The following is a 15,600-nucleotide window of genomic DNA, read 5'->3' on the forward strand; positions in this document are numbered from 1 at the left end:
CTTCAATGTCACTTTTGATCAATTTAATTGATCTTTTTTCAATTTTACCACAAATGTTTGAATAGTGTCCTTGTTTCCACAAAAATGTTAAGCAAAAACTGTTTTTAACATTGATAATATTAATATTCATAATAATGATGATAATAAATGTTTCTTGAAATTGAATCATAGGCTGGAATGATTTCTGAAGGATCATGTGACACTGAAGACTGTAATTATGCTGAAAATTCAGCTTTGCCATTACAAGAATAAATTACACTTTAAATATATTACAATATAAAACAGTTATTTTCATTTTTAATAAGATTTTTCAATATTACTGTTTCTACTGTATTTTTGGTGAATAAATGCAGCCTACCAGAAGAGACTTTTTTCAAAAAGTTTTGACGGGCTAGGCACTGTATAAAATGCAATTTAAATATTTAACTCATTATGTACAGTTACTGTCTGTTCTTTATTGAGTTCCAACAAAAATGTTGTAGTAAATTTAATATGAACAGACAACATTATCGTGCCCAGTATAATGCAATTACATAACATTACTTTTTTGGTCTGTATCTGGTCCTGATCGTTGTTGGTCATTTAGCCTAGGTGTTGTGGGTTAAATAATAATATTTATATAAATAACCAGTATTACAGTATTAGGGCTATTACTGGTAAATGTTTCACCGGTAGTGATATGACAATATGCGTTATGTAAACACCAGCCTATCCCAATTGACTTATGACGGGATCAATACTTTTTTTTTAAAGTAGACTATTTTAATTAATAGTTTAGTAAAGTCATCTTGGACTTAAACGAAACGTTTTCTTTCATGGGGATATCTAATGGGAGAATATGGAATTATATTGCACAGCACATTGTTGTTGGCTGTTCTAGTTCACCTCCAGCGCTGAAAATGAAACCTGTGAGACACCACGTGACCGATACCAAAGCGGGTGAGGAGATTTGCTTATGTTTACTGAGACTGCGTGGCGGAAGTCTGCTTAAATGTCACACCTTGAGTTTCGCGAGCATTTTAGACTACTCCGAAAGTGAAGGCCATTCTCTCTTACACCACATTACAAAGAGATAGCAGCAACATTTGATGTTTGTTGGGGCAAATTAAATATTTGTGTTTTAGCCTCTATTCGCACTGGATTAGTATTATCTGGGGACCTTAGTGTATTTTAATTCATTGCACTTATGTATAGCCTACTCTTTAAAACTCATTCTCAACCAGCTGGTCTAAAATAAAAAAAAATTACATCCGTTTTTAGTATCAAGGACACGGCACCCAATATTATGTGATCATAAACGGCTCAATATAGGCTAGGCTACTGTGTGCAGTGTGCACAACATTCCATGTTAGATTTCCGTCAACGTCTTATCTTTCGGCGCATATAAACTCATTAGGTTTCTGGAACTGCTTTCCTTTATGCATTCTGTTTTCGAAAACAATTGCTTAAAAAATGTAATTGCCTGAATAGCAGCCTATAGCAACAGAATTGATTGCTGTCTTATATCACACCTCTATTCCTTGTAATTTCATTAACAACCTCACAAATGACTTAAAATTAAGTTTTCTTGTATTAAAATGTATTCATGCTATCACATGCTTTAGCTATTTGTGATGACAAAATAAAGAACTGGACATCTTACTCAGGCCTTTAAAGTCATTGTATTGCCACCATATAGCCTACACAATGAATGAAACTTATGGTCCAAAACAGGTTTCATTAAATGATTATTATCAGTTAAAGAAAATAATTTTCTATAGGGCGTATAAGTTCAAGACAAACTAGTTTAGCCTGTTAGGTGAATATTTTCAGAGACAACACTTAAACCACATATTAAATATTAGACTATTCAGTAATTTCATCTTGTGAGTTTCCCTCCAGCATGTGTCCTCGTCCTCACCATGGGTACTGTTGGTTTGCTGCTTTATCCCCACTGCTGTGTTGCCTATAGCAGCAGACATGGAGGAGGGTGAAGATCTCACTCCGTCACGCTCTCTTTAGATAAACAAAAAGCAGTTGGCCCTCTTAAGTTCTCTGAAATAAGAGAGGAATGTTCACTCTATATAACCCTCAATGACAAAAAGGTGTAACTGTAGTATTTCTAGGAATTGTGAAAACATGTTTATCTATTGGTTTAAGTTATAGGCAAATGTATTTTGTTTAGAAGAGTTGTGTAATCCATGTATTAAATACATTTTCATGACTGCACACGGTACTTTCATGGGTTTGGGTTTTACAGACAGAGCTTAGATTAAGCCAGAATTAGAACTTAGTTCAATTAGGACATTGACGTAGCTTTTATTATCGTGCCTTAGAAATAAAACATTACTGGTGTGCATCTTGAGACAAAACAATGCACTGTAAAAACGAACTTTTTGGTATAGTAATATATATTAAATTAACCATCATAATTTTTACTTTATAAAATTAAGATTCAATGAGAACTAGAATTTTCTAAGTAAAATTTTAAATATCTACACATTTAATTCATGTAATAAATTAACTGGTTGGAAAGAGTAAATCTTATTATATATTTGCTTGTAATATTTAAACGTTTTGTAGTCACTTTACATAAACATAGTAATTGTAAGTAAATTTTAATCGAAAAGAATAGAGCGTTTGAATCCGCGCATGCGTGTTTGGACAAGACAGTCTAACGGCCCACTTTGGATCAGAGTCTAACGTTAATCGGAATGGCGAGCTGCTGCTGCGAGGCTTCTTTTGTCGTGTTTAAGGTAAGTCTTTCTGTTTTACATTTAATAAAACATGGGTCTGTGTGGATTTTGATTGATGATTCTTGTTTACTTGACTCAATAAACATTAATGCTCATCTTATAACATGACCTCATATTAGTGTAACGTTAACACGCGTGGGTTAACGTAAGTTACTGTTGACTATGGAAAAGTTCGAATTTTTTTCTTACTGAATATTACTCAGGAAAGGTCTACACATAACTTAAAGCTAAAAAAAATCAATCGCACTACATCGTGCATAAATGAGGTCTCAAATAAGCAGGGTTGCGTTTCTAAAAGCATCGTGCGCTAAGCTGTTCGTAGAGATCATTGGTGTCAATCATGGGTCTACGCGGGAGGTAATGAAATATAACGTTACTTTTTTATAAAATGTAAATTCGTTCCCCTAACTTTTGCAGAGACGCTGAAAACCTGGAATAAAAAGCAGACATTTTTTGTCTGATGAAACGTGAAGACAATAATAATTTGGTTTGTGTATTTTTCAAGCAATCTCGTGTTTACATTTTTTTTAAGTGACATGAGTAATGCAGTGCTAATTGACATAGCCTTTATTACAGTATAGAAACTCTAAAATATATTTTCTGCCTTATTTAGTTTTTTATTTATTTTTACATTGTATAAAATCAACGATGACTCAATGTACAAATGTTTGCAGTACATAAAACAATCAACTAATTTTCATAAGGAAAAAAATATAGAATACAAATGAGAGTTTGTTGTTAAGGAGTGCATCTGATTTCTTAGCCTTATAAAAAAAAGATGACTATGCCCCTGGTGGCAATGGTTCTATGATCTACTTAGGCATTAGATCCATAGAAAAGGTCTGTGTGATGAATGAATTTTCCACAGTAGCACTGGTGCAACATAGTTTGCGTCTGTGGGATGGAGCTCCAAACTATTTAATGAAAAAAATAAAACTCTTGTAATGTATGTTTCATTCATACTGTAGAAAGTGAGATAGTAACTTTTATATCATTGATTAATGTTTTAATATCACAAATTGTGTCCATTCATTTACAGGGTGACCTTACCTAACGCTAGGACGAGCCAAGACAGTGGACGGATTGATGTTTTTCACCACTGGTGTCATCAAGGAAAAAGTAGGCTTTCAATGTTATGAGTTGGCCATGCAATAAATGCAGATTTAGAACTTCAAAACGTTTATACCTCGCTCCCTGCATCAGAATATTTAACCAAATTTCTGCTGTTGTACTCTTGAATCATTTTGTCACATTAGATCAAGGAGGAATTCATGAGAATCACTACAATTTCCCTGGAGCAGAGATTCACGTTCAGACTTGACCAATGCACACCAAAACGTATTGCCCTGATGAAGGCCAAGGGAGGTGTTGTGGGGACCAAACTGAGGCCATTTCTGGACAAACTGAGTCAGGTGTGTTTGATCAAAATTGTGCTTGTTCACATTTTTGGAAATAAGATGTACTTAAAGGGATAGTTCACTTTGAAATTAAATTTTGGTATGTTTTAGCTTACCTCAAGGGCATCCAAGATGTAGGTGTCTTTGTTTCCGCAGTAGTTTCAATTTTTATATTTTTAGGTCAAACCGTTCTTGTCTATCAGTCATATCATGCAGGGCTATGGTCATTGTCTCAAAGAGCATGCACAGAGTCCAAATTAAAACAATTCCCCATCGTCCAAATTAAACAATTCCTCATCGTAAGTCACGACCAAGTGATCTGAGGGCGGGCGCTTCCTTCTGTGTGACGTGTGCGCTTCCTTCTGTGTGACGTGTACACAGACTGGTGCATAGATATATATACACTAGATCTCGCATTAAAGACATCTAGTGTATACACCTATGCACCAGTCTGCGCACACGTCACACACCAGGATGCGCTCGCGCCCTCAGATCACTTGGTCGTGGCTGTGTTACAAGAGGTAAAAACTATATAAATACCATTCGTTTTCTCACACAAACCGCTCGTTTCGTGTCTTAGGCCATCAATGTGTACTTACGATGGGGAATTGTTTAATTTGGACGATGGGGAATTGTTTAATTTGGACTCTGTGCATGCTCTTTGAGACAGTGACCATAGACCTGCATGATATGACTGTCAGACAAGAACGGTTTGACCTAAAAATATCAAAATTGAAACTACTGCGGAAAAAAAGACACCTACATCTTGGATGCCCTTGAGGTAAGCTAAAACATACCAACATTTTATTTCAAAGTGAACTATCCCTTTAATGTATTTCTCATACATGCACGCACACATAGCTTTTTGTACAATATAAATTGCTTTAAAGCAGTATTAAACAGTAAAAATAGTGATTGTGGCTGCAGTTTGTCACATGTATCACTTGTTTTAAATTTCTGATATCTGATAATATCAGATAATCCTATTCTCAAAAACGTGTATGTGTTTTGTCGTTTATAATGATCACGTTACTTGGCATCGCCATGTTAGTACGCCATGTCAGAATGCACTGGAATTTAGAGAATAGGATCTGTTGGATTTACAACGCGTAAATACATCCACTTCTCCCAAAATACGAGAAAGTAAGAGGCCGGTGCAGTGGGAGAAAAAAAAGAGAAAACTTTATAGTTACCTACACAATGTGTGTGGTAATTATACTTGGGTGTATTTAAATGCCTGAAATGCACTATAATCACACCGGTTTAATCGTACGCATCAAAGGGTTAACATAATCGAAACCATATGGTCTTTTTTAGTATGTGTATGTGTTCATTCTGTTGTGATAATGAAGTCACTTCAAATAATTCCAGAAATTCTATTATTGTTTCTCAAAATAATTATAATTTTTCTTCTGTATGCAGGAGGACAGCTGCAGTGACACCACTCAGCACATCATTCAAATACGGGTCGTCCATGGTGCTGATGGAGAATGTTGAATGTTTTGCATGAATTTTTTTAAAATACATTTTTAAGTTTAAAACAAGAGTTACAGTAGAATTCTGAAGTTTAACTGAATGCACCTGTGTCAAGAGATGACTGTGAATGTCCATTTTTGGATGACTGAAAAATAAACTGTTTAATTGTATTTTAGTTGTGTGGTTTGTGAAAAATATAGAGAAAATGTTCAGTTATTTATGTTCATGATTATTTATAAAAAAATTAATTACCAATGTTTACATTATTATAATTTAATAAAACTAAGTAAATGAAAATCTCAACAAAAAAACTTAATGAAATCTACTTATTTATTTCATAAAAGCAAGCTTCCTAATTATAAAACAATAAATAAACTTTACTTAATTACTTTAAATAAATATAGCTTCTAAATTAAATGTAAATAGGTAATTTTTACTTAATTTCTTCATGAGTGTTACGTTCAATACCAAGTAGATTTTACTTGATAATGACATGCGAGTTGTACTTGATATTAGAGCAGTAAAATTTACTTAAAATATACTTGTGCAAATTGTTACGAGGATTTTATTAAGTAAATCTTACAAGTAGTTTTTTTCAGTGTGGCACAGACTTATTTTAAGATATGCCAGAGCAAGTTGCTTCAGTGAAAACAGCTCAAACATTCATTTTAGTCTATGGGACTAGGCTTAAGCCTGGTTTATGAAAGTGGAGGAATAAATAGTGTACATGGTCTTTAAACTTCCCACAATGTAATGAGCTTGCACGCTTCTTCTTTTCATTTCTATAGTGCCTATTGTTTTGCTGTGGAAAATGTTGTCCATTAGCCATTCCATTGTGCGAAAGCTTCCCCTTTAATGCAACTTTCTACGTATCAAAACATGTCCTCTTTTGTTTATGGGGGAAAGTCAACTTTTTTGTCAGATATATTTATTTAAGGTCATCATATTGAAAAGCTTGTGCCAGTAAATACTGTAATTGAGAACACTGATGAGAGCGTGTGTGTGATATGAAAATCTTTAGCTCATCCATCTCAGGATTTATCTATTATTCAACAGGGTTGATGTCAGCTGATGATACCACACGTAAAATGCAAAACTTCTGTTCTCATTTGCTTAGGCAGAGGTGTTTTGACAGTCTTGCTATAGGCCTATATATCACTGGAAATGTTGAAGTAAAGTTCAATTTAAATTATTAGGCTACTGATAACTGTCTGTCAAACGACATTAATGGGATAGTTCATCCAAGAATGAAAATTACTCACCCCAATGTCGTTCTTTCATTCATCTTCGGAACACATGAAATATATTTTTGATGAAATCTCAGATCTTTCTTTCCCTCCATAGACAGATATGCAACTACCACTTTGACGCTTCAAAAAGTTTATAAAGAGATCGTAAGAATTATCAATAAGAATTGAGCGGTTTAGTCCAAATTTTCTAAAAAGACACTTTCGCTTTAAATGATGAACAGATTTAATTTAGCCTAAATTTTAAGATTTAAACAGGAGCTCAAGCATGTTTGCTTGACGTGCGAGAACCAATGAGGTTCATTCTTGTGTTACGCAGCACGTTTGAGCTTCCTCCAGAACCAATGAGGTTTGTTCTCAAACAGGTTCAGTTCAGCTTCTGTTTATGTTCACTGAAAAAAGTTTAGCATGTGAATAAAAGCCTAAATTAAATCTGTTCACATTTTTTTGACTAAACTGCTCAAATATTAGTTTTACAATCTCTTCATGAACTTTGTGAAGCATCAAAGTGGCAGTTGCTTAGATATAAAGCTTTCAGATTTCTTCAAAAAGATCTTTGTTTGTGTTCCGAAGATGAACAAAAGTATTGGGTTTGCAACGACATGAGGGTGAGTAATTAATGACAGAATTTTATGTTTTGTGTGAACTATCCCTTTAAGTGCTATTCATCTGAAATAAAACACTGAATTACAGTTTTTATCCAATGGGCTTTATGCACAGCTGCACTACTTCCTGAACTTTAGCCAGCTCCTTTGTTTCCTGTCTGCCATTATTGGACAAACTGATTAATCCAGGTGTGTATGATTATTGTTGTTGGTCAGGCACACCTGGATTAATCAGTTTGTCCAATTATGGCAGACAGGAAACAAATGAGCTGGCTAAAGTTCAGGAAGTAGAGCAGCTGCGCATAAAGTCCATTGCTAACACACTAAAATTACATGCACAGCACAATTATGTAAACTGACACAGAGAGCAAAACCTCTTTTCAAATCTCCAAAAGTCTAAACACATTTTCTGCTTTACACACATTTTGCCATTCAAAATGGCACCTTTTAAATGCACTGAACGGTTCTTTGCATAAGACACAACAATCTGACATAAAGTCACATGTTGCACTGACATGTTTGGTGGAAAGAAAGAAAAAAAACATGTTTCAACAGCATGCTTGTATCTGCAAATATTTCTGTGCATGTGAACAAATCTGAATAATTTTCTACAAAAATAAGTCTGTGCCATTTCATGCAAAAGTTTGATTTTGATAATTCTATATGTAGTTTTGGTTGCAGACTTGCAGTGCTTTATTTTGCAGGATATATGCTGTTTGGGTGTGTGCTTTTGTGAATTGTGTTAATTGTGATAACATCAGCCTATAACCAGCCTTTGCAAAATTGTGTGTTAGCAATTGGAAAAAACTGTACCATGGGTGGCTAATCTCAATGCTTCTGATTTAATTTTCATCTTCTAATAAATATTTTAAATATTTTTGAACGATCTGTTCTTTTCTTTGTAACGCATGAAAGCAGTTTGTTTGCCCCAACGCATCTGTTGTCTTGGTCTGTGGCGCCACTATCTGGTAATATGGGTCCATACGCCTATATGGGGCCTACTTGTCAGAATAAATTTTTCTCTCTGTGTTTTATTTTCTCCTACTTTAATTGGTTGCCTTTCGTGAACGTTCATATGTAATACACTAAATATTATTACTAAAGGTGTGGCATCTGAAATATTAATATCGTTGCAGCAGGCATTATAGACGTACGACGTAGTGACATCACGCATCACGTCTAGGTTCTCGTGCGGCAGACCGGCAGTGTTGCCATGACCGCTTATTTTGTACTTTCGGGTTGTTGTTGTTGTTTTTCATAAAGTTGCTTATAAATGTCACATCATAGATATACCATACAATATCATCAAACACAGGCACGATTTTAGGCTTGCAAGTGTTTTCTCACCTCCCGAGTGTATAGATATGTGTGTACAACATTCATTGTATAGATATGTGCGCAAGAGAGCATGTAGTTATTGATTTGGATATCAGTTGTTTATGTGAAACATTTCAATTACTTTTGTTAAAAACATTTTAGATTCATATAAATACATTTTAACCGAATTTTAATGTATGTTTTGTGCACGTTTCAATGATAGAATATTTATTCTGGGTTTATTTTGTTTATCCAGTGAGATCTGGCAACACTGTAGTGCCGTTTCCCTAGTGTTAGCTAAACATCATCACGACCTTTGAAGACTCCAATCCCGGTCGAATGAATGAATGAAGTCCGGACACAGGTTTTAGCATGTCAAATTTTGCCATGAGTGCCCTGTGCCGTAATTTGACAAGGGGAGTGCTTTGTGGCCCGTCGTCATGTTTATCTGTAACGGGATTTCGGGATTTTTTCAGTGGAGTCTCGCGACTGGAAGGCGCTGGCAGTGACAGCGCACGAGCCGCCAGGTGCTTCATTTTAAATCTTCCGGTTCAAATACTGTTAATTACTCAGGAATGCATGTGTGAGGGAGGGCTGTTGCAATATAAAGTTCAATTTACTTTATTTTAAAGGGGTTAACGTTACCTGCGCATTCTGTATCGCATTAGCAAATTAGCCAGTTGTTGGTAGTTTTATAGATGAAGAAAACATTAGTAAAGCCAGAGCAAAATAGCTAACGTTATACATGTTATGTTCTGTTTTGTCTTTTACAGGTGATGGTCACGTTAATGAAGTTATACATTAGATAAAGCTCTTTCGTTGTGTTTCTATAAACAAGCCAAGGCCATGTGTCCAAAAACTGGTAGCTGTGGTTGCCAGAATAATTCTGTAAAAATAAAGTAATATGTAAACATATTAAACAACAACCTGTAAATATTACTATTGAAAACTAATGTACAATAATAAAAATCTAACAGCTCTTTTCTGCTGAATTAGCAAGGACACGCTGCTATTAAAATCTCTTTTGTACCTTGAAAATATATAACATCCACAATAATAACGTGGTAAAGAGAAAGACACATGATGAATTAGAGTTAATCACATGTAGCTTTTACATTAGCTGAGGTAAATACTTATATAGATGGTGCACAGTGCCATCCACACATAAAAAACACCATAACGGACAGCAATATTTAAACATTAAGATGTAACATACCCTAATGTACATAAATTATTTAAAATAAAATAAAAGAAACCATCAAATGTCAAGTGTCATGCAGAATTCTGGGAATGTCTGATGGCTTTTCACTCTAAATTATAATGTGATTTGTTCTTTTTTTACTTCTGAAAACAGTACATCTAACAGTACTGTACTGTGAAATTACATGAAATGTAAGGGTAGGTCTATTACAGTTTTTCTCCGTATGTTAACCATTTAATTTGGTTTTACTGTAGCATTTTTACAGTCTTTTACTGTTCAAATTACTACCGTTTTTACAGTGTCTTCATCACTGTCTACTTTGCTTTCTCTTAGTGCTGTAAACTTGACCTACGATGTGTTTGATGGGACGGTAGACAGCACGCCATTGGTGTTTCTTCATGGCTTATTTGGGAGCAAGTCGAACTTCCACTCCATAGCCAAGTCCCTGGTGCAGCGGACAGGCAGGAAGGTATGCTTCCAGTTTCTCCGGTGGTTAAGAGGTGCTGTGGGCTGTTCAGAAGCGTCTGTGCGAGTGTCCTGACTGTACTTTGTCTAGTTAGGTGGTGACAGTAGATGCTCGTAACCATGGCAAAAGCCCACACAGTCCTGTCTTGACCTACGAAGCAATGACCCACGATCTGACGCATCTGCTTGAACAGCTGCACATTGGGAAGTGTGTCCTGATTGGGCACAGCATGGGGGGAAAGGTTGCTATGACGACAGCTCTATCTCAGGTAACACATGCTGTATCATATCTGCATGCAACCATAACTTAACATCTAATAGTAGGCCAAAGGGTCAGTGATGCTCATGATGATCTATTTAATTTATTCAAAAATACATAAAAAATGCAATTCACACTTAGTCATTTGAATAGACCACTTACATGATGAATAAATTAAAAATCATATATTAATTATATGGATCTTTTTTTAGAGGGCATGAAGTTAAAAATGTCAGTGTGATACAATTGTCCTGATATTATAATAAAGATAAAAAGGCTCATTATAAGAGTGAAGATTTTCAAGAAAGCATTGTGCCGTTTTTTTATGTCTAAGAAAATAAGCAGTAAAACAGTTTTGTAAAAATATAATAAATATTTGACTTTTTTGTCTCCTAAATCAAAGTCATGTGGTGCAACCAACATGCTGTAAAAAAACAACAACCATATGGTCTATAAGTCTCTTAAAATATCTAATCATTTGTCCATTTTATGACAAGACAAGGTTAGTTTGGCTTATAAAATGTCATAAATGTCATGTCATGAATCCTGAAAAACAAAAAAACAAATCACAGTTCCTTCAAAAATATTAAGCAGCAGAACTGGTTTCAACATTGATTTGAATAAGAAATGTTTCTTGAGCACAGAAATGCCTGCTGAAAATCCAGCTTTGCAATCACAGGAATGAATTGCATCATAAAATACAAATAAAATGTAAATTGTAATTAGAAAATATTTCACAATATTACAGTTTGTTACCTTGGCGAGCAGGAGAGACTTGTTAAGAAACCATTTTCAAAAATCTCGCCGACCTCCAAATCTTTTGTGTGTGTGTGTATATATATATATATATATATATATATATATATATATATATAGGGCCTATATCTTTTTTTTCTCATTAAAAAAAGTAAATAAGCGATTAAGATGTTTACAATTAAATGTATCTAGATAGTAAGCAAAATATGTTATTATATTTCTATTTTGTCTCTCTAATTCAGCCTAATTTAGTGGAAGGGTTGGTTGTTGTGGATATTAGTCCCTCTCAGACTTCAGCCCGCACCAATTTCCCTGCCTACATCCAGGCAATGAAGGAGGTGAAGATAGCCAGTGATATCCCACGTTCCACAGCACGAAGACTGGCTGAAGACCAGCTCAGGAAGATAGTTGAGGTAACCATGTCCACACACATGCCGTATACTGTATATAGTTAACTGGAACATTGTTATAGTGGCATTTCAATGTAATCACCCACATTTATGTTGTTTTCAGGAGCGTTCAGTTCGTCAGTTCCTTCTCACTAACCTGGAGGAGCAAAATGGAGACTATGGCTGGAGGATTAACCTGGAAGCCATCTCAAACCACCTAGAGGACCTCATGGCTTTTCCTGATTTTAAAACCACCTTTGAGGGTCCAACTCTTTTCTTGGGTGGCAGTAGCTCAGCCTACATAAGGTAATAATTTTATTTAACCCCTACTTGTACACATGTGCATCATTATGGTTAAATTTAATATAATCTCTCTCTGTCAACTCAAGTTAAGTCACCATTATTTATATATAGCGCTTTTTTACAATACAGATTGTTTTAAAGCAGCTTAACAGTGATAACAGGAAATTTATTAATTTTCGGCTGTTGTTCAGCTGAAGTAAGTTCAGTGTTGAGTCAGTTCCGTTGTAAAGCTCATCAATTATTAAATAAGTTCATTTAATCTATAAAGCAGCGTTGTAAAAACTGATGTCATCGTCCAGCTCAGTTCAGTTCTCATATAACAGCATCTGTACACAGTCAGATCAATAATACTGTTGAATATTGAGCGTCACTTTTCTCTTTGACTTTTGAATGTTTGAAGTGTCTTAAATACATGTTTATTTAAGTCTGTGTCTGTTTTCCTGCCATGGATCCTCTTAGCTCTGATGATTACCCTGAAATCCAGCGACTTTTTCCTAGTGCTGATATCCAGTACATCCCAGATGCCAGTCACTGGATTCATGCTGACAAGCCTTTGGATTTCATCAGCTCCATAATCACTTTCTTACAATCATAGTCCTTGTCTCAGGTGAGGATGCATACAGGTGCGCCCAATGATTAAGGGACAGTGAATGAATTGTAAGGGTGTGTGGACCAAGATGACTGTTATTGAGTTAAATCTAGTCTCTTACCTTATAATGCACAATAGCACCGGTATATAATTCCTGATAGTTAGTGTATTCATTTTTCAATGTGGTATTTGCACTGTTGCGTAACATAGTACATTAATTTCAATTCGTTTAAATTATTAAAACGATGTATAGAAATCTGGCCATGACTTTCAATCAAGGACATTTGTTTATAGCTGTTACAGAAACCAGTGGATCCAGTGGTTTAAAAAAATATACTTTACCTTCATAACTTGTATGATAAACTCGATTTAGATTTCTTTGTTATATATATTTTGATTAAAACAATTAAAACAATATTTTAGCTTTATAGCTAAATTATAATTGGACTAGATTTACATTTTTCTTTTTTAAATACTTTAAATAATATATTTTTTTGGTAAGCATATTGTTGACATGGAAAACCCTTTCTCTGTGCTCTGATAACAAATACAAAGATGTCTATGCAACAGTGTGTGACTTATTTAACTGTTCTCAAGCTGAAAGCATCGCTCACAGTCTCAGATTTAGACCACAACACTTTGATGTGCAGCCAACTTTTTTTGTCTGGAAACAGAAATTTTAGTTGTTTGTGAAATGTTTTAAATCATTAATGCTATATGGCATAATAGGTTTGTTTCTGTTGTTTCAAAACTGTTGTGCATGTGCTATAAGGTGGGTGGGTAACACTTTAGTTTGGGGACCAATTGTTACTATTAACTAGTTGCTTATTAGTTTGCATATAACTAGAATATTGGCTGTTAATTAGTACTTATAAAGTAGATATTAATGCATATTCTACATCCATTAATCCTACCCCATGCCCAAACTTAACAACTACCTTACTAACCATTAATAAGCAGTAAATTAGGAGTTTATTGAGGCAAAAGTCACAGTTAATAGTGAATATGTGTTCCCCAAACTAAAATGTAACTGTAGATGTTTTATTAAAACAGTTTTGTTGGGCTTTACAACAAATGAAGATGCTACAATGTAACTAATAAGACATCTTTCAGAGCATCAGAAATTATGCTGACAGAACTACAAAAATGAAGGGTTTTACCTGAACACCTTTTTCTTTTTTTATTTGGCCCTGGATCCTCTTTTTTTTTTTCAAACCCCTTCTGTATTTAACGAATAATCAATAAATCGATCAAGTACACAAGTGTGTGATAAAACACCTGTTTCGGTGCTTGTTCGGCCATTAGAGACTGCACAGTTGATCTTTTTGGAGCATTTGCAGGTATGTTAGTGTGATTTATTACAGACAATGTGCCTACCTCTGCACATTTTTCATCTAATCTTGGTAGGTTTATCACTTATCAGTAGGTTTATCACTCTTGGATGGTTATTAAAGTACCAAAGCAGGGGTTTATGGGAAGATTTCCCCCGACCATTGGTGTGTTAACATTGTGTGTGGCACACATTTAAGAATACATGTACATGTGTTACTGTTTTGGCAGTCTTCAGTATAAAAGCTGCTGTTATAAGGGGATATTTTTGTTCATTGTGAAAGTGTCGATGTTTGTAAATGACAAGTATTTTGTATATCCATATACAGTACTGGTTATATAAATGTATACTATATTACATATTATATTTATGACTTTATCTCAATGATTGATAAATCAAGAAATATGCTGCAAATTAACATGTCCTAAATGTCAGTGTGTATTCTCTGATGTCACATTATCATTGTATTGAATGTTTATGGTGGAACACTAGAATCATAGCACTGCCGTTGCTTATGTCTTTTCAGACACACTTTGTTGTGTTTCTGTGTTTACAGGGAACTGTATCTTGCAGAATGATAGCTTTTCACAACTAAAGTTTACTGCCAGTGATTATCAGCAGTGCTAGTGCAATGTCTTTTGCCAGCTGCTTTATCTCCTGCTAGATAAAAAACAGTGACTTGGTCAGTCTTTATGAAAACTTTTTTTTTTTTTTTTTTTTGGTCAAGATTATGTCTAAACTTTTAGCATTTCAATGGACTGTTTCATAAAGCTAGATCAACGGGTGTCATTGAAAAATTACCATTGAGAATACAGTGTGTTTTCATTTCTTAACTCCTTATGAAACAGCCCATTGATTTAAAGAATGTACATGTATGCAATCCTAAAAGACGAATCAGTTGAGAACGTAACGCACAGACATTTATGATGTGTGTTTTTTTAACAATATAGTTTGTGCTTAGCTTATTCACAAAGTACAATGAAATTAATATATATATTGGGTTTGTTATCTTGGCACTTAGAGTACTTGATATATTTTCATTGTACGTAATCTATCCTTGTACTAAATTAGAGTTATAATAAACCTATTCTTGATGCTTCTTGCAGTAATCTATATTGTTTGTTTGAAAGTGGAGAAAACTAAATGTATTGTTACTTTTTAGTACATAGTGATACCGGTTCTTTGTTTTATTGATCTTATGTGTCCGTAATGACAGGTCATGAAAGAGTGTGTGGGAGTCAGTGTTGAGCAGTTTGTATGGGTGTATTGCCTTTGCATGCCAGAGTGTATCTGTCTGTGTGCAGATTTGTTACTACTAAATAAATGTACAAGTCTTCAACCTGCTTATGTGATTGATTTGTACTACCTTACAGACAGTTTTACGTGTACAAATGCTGTATCAACTGCTTTATTCCTATCAGGGGCAGTGAGCATTGTGAGTATCGATCACAGGTACTGTCAGGGCCTTTAAAAATCTGATTGGAAGCTAAACTGTTATTGAATGAAGTATAAGAATATATATTTTTTTTAC

General features: G+C 34.6%; 1 protein-coding gene across 1 annotated transcript; it reads left to right on the forward strand.

Moving 5' to 3' along the window:
* Positions 1–9,027: 9,027 nt before the first annotated feature.
* On the forward strand, positions 9,028–15,412 carry abhd11 (abhydrolase domain containing 11). Its single transcript, XM_079584955.1, has 6 exons — positions 9,028–9,304; positions 10,312–10,447; positions 10,539–10,712; positions 11,701–11,871; positions 11,972–12,153; positions 12,610–15,412. Exons 1-6 carry the CDS (start codon positions 9,150–9,152, stop codon positions 12,743–12,745), a joined length of 954 nt encoding a protein of 317 aa, XP_079441081.1. The 5' UTR covers positions 9,028–9,149; the 3' UTR covers positions 12,746–15,412.
* The last annotated feature ends 188 nt before the right edge of the window (positions 15,413–15,600 follow it).

The sequence above is a fragment of the Phoxinus phoxinus genome (assembly GCF_949152265.1).
Source record: "Phoxinus phoxinus genome assembly, chromosome: 17".
In the NCBI taxonomy this organism is placed as follows: domain Eukaryota; kingdom Metazoa; phylum Chordata; class Actinopteri; order Cypriniformes; family Leuciscidae; genus Phoxinus; species Phoxinus phoxinus.

What these genes read in the sequence shown, in the direction of transcription:
- abhd11 (XM_079584955.1), top strand. Translation starts at nt 9,150, where the DNA reads ATGTCAAATTTTGCCATGAGTGCCCTGTGCCGTAATTTGACAAGGGGA. An exon ending in GACAGCGCACGAGCCGCCAG is followed by an intron (nt 9,305 to 10,311) that starts GTGCTTCATTTT and finishes GCTTTCTCTTAG; the next exon opens with TGCTGTAAACTTGACCTACG. An exon ending in TGACGACAGCTCTATCTCAG is followed by an intron (nt 10,713 to 11,700) that starts GTAACACATGCT and finishes TCTCTAATTCAG; the next exon opens with CCTAATTTAGTGGAAGGGTT.